The 8,476-nt window shown below is 41.6% G+C and overlaps 1 protein-coding gene across 1 annotated transcript; it reads right to left on the reverse strand.

Annotated features, from left to right (window-relative positions):
- Positions 1 to 3,121: 3,121 nt before the first annotated feature.
- On the reverse strand, positions 3,122 to 6,146 carry dusp1 (dual specificity phosphatase 1). Its single transcript, XM_079556401.1, has 4 exons — positions 5,535 to 6,146; positions 5,159 to 5,304; positions 4,833 to 5,052; positions 3,122 to 4,183 (listed from the first exon to the last, which is right to left on the reverse strand). The coding sequence occupies exons 1-4, from the start codon at positions 5,941 to 5,943 to the stop codon at positions 3,828 to 3,830; spliced, it is 1,131 nt and encodes a 376-aa protein (XP_079412527.1). The 5' UTR covers positions 5,944 to 6,146; the 3' UTR covers positions 3,122 to 3,827.
- Between the last annotated feature and the right edge of the window lie 2,330 nt (positions 6,147 to 8,476).

Here is an 8,476-nt window from a genome sequence, read left to right on the forward strand (position 1 = left end):
TCTCCATGATGTGGAGCCAGGCTGGTGATCAGCAACACCTGGCTGGAGGGTTCACCTATTGTACATGTTTTTAGTGGTAGGGGAAACCGGAGTACCCAGAGGAAACCTAAGAACATGCAAACTCCACACAGAAAGGCCCTGTCCCTGGTGGGAATCGAACCCGGGCCTTCTAGCTGTGAAGCACGAGCGCTAATCGCTGTGCCACTGTGCCCCACTCACTATGGAGTGAATGAATAATGACTCCAGTGTGGCGTTTTGAGAAACTTGGTAACTCAGGCTTGTAAAGTGCAATACAAGTGGAGGCCATTAATATTATTACTATTATTACTAGGAAGTCAAAGGTCCCAGGTAAACCCTTCCATTAAGCATAGATTAATAAATCTCTATCGGCCTCACCCCATGTCATAATGATAGTACACTCAAAAGGTTTACATAAAACCAAATTACAAATTGGAACAACTAGTTAAATGATCTTCCTTGTTGTAGGATGCTGATATACAATTCATGCATTTAAGTTATATGTATAGTGTCCAAACACTATACATATAACGTTTTTTCTGTTTGTTATGCACTACTTGGCTCCTGACAGTCTACACACTAAACATAGTTCTTCCATTGTTTTACCTTTTCAGATGGAGGAAAAGGCTCTGCCGGTGAGGAAAGCCACTTCACACAGCATTTACACTTAACATCCTGAGAACATTCCTCGAGCTATTCAAGTCTGTGCCTATCATGGGTCAAATCTGCCTTTATCTCGGCTCTTGTCATGCAACGACTGTCTGACATGGACGTTGAAGCTTGCCCAATGTTTGTTTTAACAGGTAGCAAATATGAATCGTTTCTGTATCACGCAAATACAAATCTTGATTTGGTCTGTGTCATGGCAGATTTTGATCTAAAGGGGAAACCAAATGTTGAGCTATGGGTGTTGGTTCTCAAGGTTAGGGCAAGCCACAACAGGGCAGTGGATGTAACATGGGCCTGCAGTCATAGTACCGGTAATCCTTTTTAGATTTACTGGGTGAGAATTGTGCTGTGACATCAATGTGTGGAATATCGCTCAGGCACTCAAGCATGAGTGTAATTACTCTAGCTTTACTGTTAATCACATTCTCACCAGAGAAATAGACAGTCCACACAGAAAGTTTCTTGGTTCTTAAATTACTCAGAGGGAAAATTATCCAGTTGAACATCATCTAGAATTCTTCAAATTTCTGGCGTCAATCTTGCCAGTAAGAGACCAACTAAAACCTTGCGTTTGAAGATAACAAGACTAGACTAGACTACAAAAGCAGAGCAGCCTGTGTCAATGACCTGTACAGACACTTTTAAAGTGGTGGAAAGTAACAAAGTAAAAAGTACAAGTAAAAAAGTACGAATTATAGGTACTTTTACTTTACTTAAGTGCATTGTATGATGAAAACGTTTTACTTTCTACTCCACCACATTTTTAAAATGGGTTAACAGTAAAAGTATTTTATTTTCTCAGTGACCTCTTTACGATGAAATGTTTAAGTCCCTGTTTAGACTTTGTGTAGTGGTTTACCCTTTTAGAACCAGATCTGCTTTAGACCTGACTTAGTTTAGTCCGGGTTTAGACCTGGTTAACTTCCTGTTTTTTACCTGAGTTAGCGGTTTACTCGTTTAGTCCTGGTTTGATTCAAATGATTCAAGACATTCCTGCACATTAGACTCTTAAATACTTTGACTTTTTACTTTACTTAAATTTTACAATGCATACTTTTGTACTTTTACTTAAGTAAACATTTTATCAGATACTTTTACTTTTACTTAAATACATTTTTGGTCCTGTATCTGCACTTTTACTTAAAAAAGAATATACTTCTTCCACCACTGCACTTTTACTCCATAAGATCAGAATCTGCTACAGAATGACATTGAGTATATGAAGTGAATGGGTGGTGTTCACGACAGTCTGGCACATTATATAATCTTTATTTTCAAAGGACCCTGTTAATTAAACTGACTGCTGTTAAATATATGAGCCAAAGACAGCGGAGGCCTATATATAATACTTAACAGAAATGATACAATGTTTGTTTTTGTTGTACATGTTCATTTGGGATGAGCCATTTCTTATTGTGACTTCTGTTCCAGCGCTAACACCTTGATTTGTGTCACACCCGCATGCAAATGTGGTGATGTCCATAGTGCCTTTTGACGACCTCTCTCCCCTTCATCGTATCATAAAAGGCCTCTAACGACATTCACACGCACACAGACAAGAGGAAACCCCTCTCACAAAGGGGGTGCAGATTGTGGCAAGTTTTGGGGATGGGGCTGCACGTGTAACCACAGACCACAGGGCGAGTGCCTCAAAAAGCCGGTGAGGGAATTAACATGCTACTGCTGAGAGAATTTCAATTTACAAGTTCTCACATAAATTATTGATATACACTTGCTCATTTAAAAAAATTGAAAGAAAAAATTGGTCATGTCTTCACACAAGAAGTGGAATACAGAAGGTTTGGATGACACAATTTTAACTTGAATTCAGACTATATTTAACAAGTAAGCCTAATGTTTTGTCCAAAAAATGCGAACAGCACAAGTTCAATTCGCTGATTTCCAATTCTAACTCTGTTGAAGACCTTTGGGACTCATCAGGTTTTTTTCTCACACTTCTGAGGGTCACATAGGCAGTGCTGTGGCTAATTTGCAACCCAAACATATTCCTCTCCCTTTCACGGCCGTGTCCGAGTCTCCACCTCCCATTGGAGTGTGGGGCATGGGACACAAGGCCGGAGTTCTTCAGAGGCTCCGCTGCTCTTTAGCGGTGGCGCTTTTCCCAAACGCCTTGCAGCTGTTCCTATTGTGGCAGCAGAGGGGAGGGCTCCTTTAGACCTCCTGCTGCTCCCCGGCACAATGACGTGAGAACGTGGCAAAAACAATGGTCTCTGCAATGTGATGTCATGGTCCTTATGGTGGGGCTAAGGATTTTGCGATGGGCTATATATAGGATTCCTCTGCATACAGAATGAGATTTCAAGCTAATACTAGTAAAGATTTTAAAGTGTAGTGTCTGTTTTTGCTATTGTGTGATCTCTGTGTGGTAAAACTTGATAAGACAAACATGAGAATGCAATTTCAGTACAAAAAAAATCGATTTATTCAACAGTATAAAAAAAACAACAACACTTGGTAAACGTTTGCAAAAATAGAGATAAAGAAATATATTACTTTACTTAAATAAATATGTCAGTTTACAGTCACTTATGACAACTTGACCCCATTTTACTGGCTTTTGGGGATCTTCTGTCTCAGCGCTGCAGTACACAGTACACAGACATGAGGTATTCATTGGTCAGTTATCCTCAACATGTTAACTTTTGCGTGGATACATGATGTCACACAAGGCACGTGTTTCTGTCAGTAAGGGGAAAGCTTTACCAGAAACAGGGGGATACATTCATTGTTCGTCAAAACGTTACTTCAGCTGACCGAGCTAGGTAAAGGTTTGAGTGCTATCTCTACCAGCAAGGACAGAATATTTGACCTAGATAAACAAATATTCCTGAGACAAATGATTCGAAATGATTATCTGACGGCAAGCACAAAAGAGCTAAATTTGAGTCAGTTTCTTTCCGCAAATTCCATCATTCTAGATTACAAATGTGAAGTATTCCTCACATTATTACACTGGATTGACATAAATACTGCCTGGCCATCACGTCTCCCATTGAAATATTAAGGCCTACTTACAGCCAAGGATTTGGCCGGTCAAATTAGCTTCTCCCAAACATTCTGTGATAACCAGTATCAACAAAACTGATCAGGTCTGAGTCCATTACAAAAGTCTGTTTGTCTCAGCAGCTGGGCGAGGTAGTGATGGGACTGTGGAGGAAGGAGCGCTGCCCTGCTGCTGTGTGAACAGGGATGGACACAGGGAAGTTGAAGACTGTGCTGGTGTTTCCCAGAGCTGGACTGCCCGCCTCTGATGAGCAGGTGGACGAAGCGAGGACCTGGGACTCAAACTGTAGCAGCTGACCCATGAAGCTGAAGTTTGGGGAGATGATGCTGCGCCGCTGTTTGACAAACTCAAAGGCCTCATCCAGCTTCACACGGTTGGTGCGCATCAGGTAGGCCAAGCAGATTGTGGCAGAGCGAGAGATCCCAGCCTGACAGTGCACAAAGACGCGTCCTCCCTTATTTCTGACAGAGTCTGTAAGAAAACAACATGGCAGATTAGTCAACTGTATATATTCATAAGGGTATAGAACATGTAAAAGAGGCAGTTACAGGAAGGCACCAGAAGTATTTACTTGTAACACTTCCATGGCTATTCATATTCAAAAAGTGCCATTAGGAAGCAGGAACTGTTTTAATAGGAGTCGGATGCATGGCAGGAGCTTGGGGCCAATTCCCTGAGGAGTGCGTCTGAATGCAGACAAAAGAGGGGAGCAGACCCCTGTTGGGGGTATTGATCTGGAGGAGGGCCGTGAGTGAGGAGAAATTGCCTTTTGTCCCAGAAAACAAAGGGCGGCGTGCGGAAGGAGCCATTCAAACCAACCAGCCAACCACAACAGAACCCGCTTGGAGACACTGCCTCACAATGAAAAAGGGGCTTCCCTTTTTGAGGAATGATGATGTAACCACTATTGTAATAGAAGGTAGTCTGTGCCAAGACAGCTGGCCAGTTTTGGAGGGAAATTTTAAAATTTAAATCTGGAAGTTGAACAAGGAAGAGGGGGGAGGGGAGTTTTGTTTGTATTTCAACAACAGGCTCAGAGGTGACAGCTGGGACAGGCCCCTCACATTTTGGCAGTTGTAAGAGTGCAAAGTGAGCTAAAATAGCAGCTATAAACACTCACCGATAAACTCTATGGCCTCGTTGAACCAGGAGCTGATATCAGCTTTGTGGTTGTCTTCCACTGGGATGCTTTTGTACTGATAGGAGTCTTCAAAGTGGTTTGGACAGTTGGCAGAAACATTGATAAGCGCAGTGATGCCCAACATATCCAGCATGTCTTTTCTGGAGGCATGGTAGGCACTACCAAGGTACAAGAAGGGCAGAATCTCAACAGGGCCACCCTAAAAAGAGGACAGAATATTTAGTCAGTGAAACAGCACAGAAACATTTGTAGATCTTATAATACAAGTTAATAAAAACCTGAAGAAAGGGTTAAACAACACAAACCTGGTCATATAGGGGGGTGTTGCACGGACTGCAGCCTGGACCAGCACTCTCTGGATGACTTGAACTCAGGGGTAGACTGAGGCCTTGTGGAGGTGTGGGTTTGGAGCACATCTCTGGATATTGAGTGGAAAAGGCATCAAACCCGCCTGTAAAAGTTAAAAATACAATAGAGGTCAGATGACAGTGTAAAGAATAGAGATACACGAACATCTACAGCTCTCAAAATAGTGGACAACTGTTCGTGGAGCTATTTTGGAAAATTGTTTACACACCAACAGCAGCTGCTGCTGTGATGACAGCTGAAATCCCTATTGCGCCTGGATCTACGTTTGAAAATACCCTACAAGATAAGTCCATTTTGTTTTGTAACTCTTACCTTCCAGAATAAAAACTCGAACTCCACATGGGTCGCGGCACAGAGCTGTAACAGCAAGCATGAGTGTCCCATCTTTCTTGGCCTGGCTTAAGTCCAAACTCCGGTCGTCAAGCAGCACTACGGACTGGTACTCTCCGGACAGTAGCCGGGTTCTCGTGTCCTCGTTGGGCACAATGTGTTCAAGTCCCAGGCCTCCTCTCGCTCTCCTCCTGACGATAGTGCTAAAGCGGACGTTACTGGAGCCCGCGATGTGGGACGAGTTGAAAGACAGGAACGAGCGGCAGTCGAGCACAAGGCAGCTCGGGGGCTCGTCCTCCAGAAACCCGTGGAGGGTCGCGCAGTTGATGTTCGGTACCTCCATAATGACCATAGTAGGGCAGAGGGAATGGAACAGTAAATCCAAATACATAAAGTCTGGACGACCGAACAAGAGGCTTGTAGTCGGAGAGCTTCTTGGAGAAGTTAGGCGGGAGTCCTTTGTTCCGAGTAAGATAGTTCGATATTGAACCAAAAAAGTGTGTAAAAATTGAAGATATTCCTTTTCTTCGTATTTGTTATTGGTTCTTAAATCCTTTCATAAAAAGTTATATCGTATACCTCATAGTACTTGTCTCTCTCTCAGCGCTTTATATACAACACAGTCCTGATGTCCGGCTTATGAATGAGCTGTTGACGTCAAAGGCCCGCCCATATTGGCTGGTTGCCAGGGGCACAGACGTCATCACGCACATAGATGAGCAGAGCGGGGGGGGAGAAAGAAAAAGCGGAGCGGGGCGGGCGGTCAGGCAGGGGACGGGACATGTCTGGGTTTCATGTGCCGCATGCGACGCACGTACGAAGCGCGAACACGTTCTGTTATTGTTTGTGGTTTGTGAAAACAAATGTAGCATGCGACTTTTTAAAACTTGTGGGCTATTTACAAGAATACGTGATATGAAGCACTCCACAATTAAAGCGCTTTTCAACAACGTTATTGACTGGTAGCATCTTCTTTATTTAGTAGGCTAATGAATTAAACGAAACGAAACTATATTAAATATAGTTAAGATGATAATAAGGACTTTGGAACAAACGTTGTTCAAATGTCCGGATTATTATAATTTTTGACTTGCCTCTCTTATTTCGCTTATTTGGAGTAGAGGTTTTCTATCTTGTAAAATGAGAAATCGTTGTTGTGTGACTCTGGATATTATAGAGTAACAACATTTAAATATGACTCATCAACCTTATCACGTTACTGTTAAACAACGAAATACGAATAAGTTGTCCCATTCGTCTATAGACCACAGTCAATGTGAATCCTGGAATCTGCCAAATTTTCCATGATGATTCATGTGTTTAATTAGATTTCTATTTTGCCTCTTCACCTGAGAGTTGACAAATAATAAGATAATAGGTAAATATCTGCCACTAGGGCCATAAACGTTCAGTCTTGTTTTTATTGGCCATAGGTACATAGTGTTCAATGCCCCAAGAGCTAAGGCTAGCCATAAAAGTTAATCACTGTATAGAAATCTGAACTCCAGTAAATTTCCACATGGTGAAAACAAAACAGTACTGCCAGGAAGAAAAGAACAGATGGGCTTTTGGTCATTTATTTCTGACCTGATTTCATCTCAGAATAAAAGGCTGTGAAGAAACTTCACTTTACAATCTCCTTCTGTCACTTTGGGAAATCCTTTTGATTCGAAGCATGGCTGACTCAGAGAGGACCAGTGTAACGAGAAACCAGGACAATGATGAAGACAGCAAATGTTTGGTGACGGGGAGTCCGTGTGAAATATAGTTTCCTCAACTCAGGGTTTGGGTGGAAGGTGGTTTGTTGTGAAACAAATGTTTACTAAGCACATCTCAAGTTACACTGTGGTCTGTTTGATACCATTTCCTCTTTCATTATGAGAATTTATGATAAACATTTTTACTGTAAGGCTATCGCCTATGCTTTAGTTAAGATATAAAGATACAAATTCTATAGTTTTTCTTTCAGTATGAGACCAAAATGTTGCAGTCTCATTGTGTGTTTGTCTTTAACAATCTGCAGAACTACATCTGCGGCTTTGTGCAAAAATAATCACATTTTTTTCTGTAGTTTTTATTTTGGCTATTAATGTCATATCACTAAGAACACTTTTTTTGAGGGTCAAAACTTTACAACTGGGAGGTCTTTGTTTAAGTGTGTTTTTAAAATTCTCTTTATACTAACAATGAAATAAATGAATTAATGAAATTTGTTTTTGTATTTCTTCTGTATGGGTATGCTTGTGTTTGTAATTGTATTGCTTTACATTCAAAATGTATTTTAAAAATCCATTGTTATTCTCTGCTCATATAACTGCACGTAGGCTAACCCTAGCTGAGCCTACTGCCCCAGGTGAGAGTATAAGCAGGGTATTGTGTGAAAGGAAAAGGGGGATGGGTAAGCTTTGAGGACAGAAACTGCACCAATCGCAACAGAGTGCAAAACTTCTCTGCTCTATGAGATGAGTCAACTGTGAGGCACATGCCGTAAGGCTGGAATGTTAAACACTTTACATCAGAGGGGGTCAAACACACTGTCAAAACAGTCTGTTCCAAACACTGCGTCCTTACTATGGTGTCTTAGGGGCATGCTCAAAGTTGCCCCAGAAACATAGCATGATGACTGTATTTTTTTAAATGAAATTAGGCCCTTGGCCTATAAAAAACTTTCCAAAAAGAGTACACATGTATATTTATTGTCAGCAGTTTTTTGGATTTATCATTTGCATATTATGTTAAAATTGATTTCTGTAAAAATACTTGACCCGTTTCTTTTCCCACCATGGTGACACATAACCAGCCCAAGATTGCACTAAAAACAGGAAGTGAAAGAAAGGATGACAGGCATTTCCTCTGTCGCGAGCTGTCATGTGTCTGTTTACTGTCAGTGTTGCTACAGGCAGTGCTGTAGTGCTGTGCCTCTG

Source organism: Gobius niger, assembly GCF_951799975.1.
Source record: "Gobius niger genome assembly, chromosome: 5".
NCBI lineage: Eukaryota > Metazoa > Chordata > Actinopteri > Gobiiformes > Gobiidae > Gobius > Gobius niger.

What these genes read in the sequence shown, in the direction of transcription:
- dusp1 (XM_079556401.1), bottom strand. Translation starts at nt 5,943, where the DNA reads ATGTATTTGGATTTACTGTTCCATTCCCTCTGCCCTACTATGGTCATT. An exon ending in TCGAGTTTTTATTCTGGAAG is followed by an intron (nt 5,305 to 5,534) that starts GTAAGAGTTACA and finishes TAACTTTTACAG; the next exon opens with GCGGGTTTGATGCCTTTTCC. An exon ending in CGAGGCCATAGAGTTTATCG is followed by an intron (nt 4,184 to 4,832) that starts GTGAGTGTTTAT and finishes GTTTTCTTACAG; the next exon opens with ACTCTGTCAGAAATAAGGGA.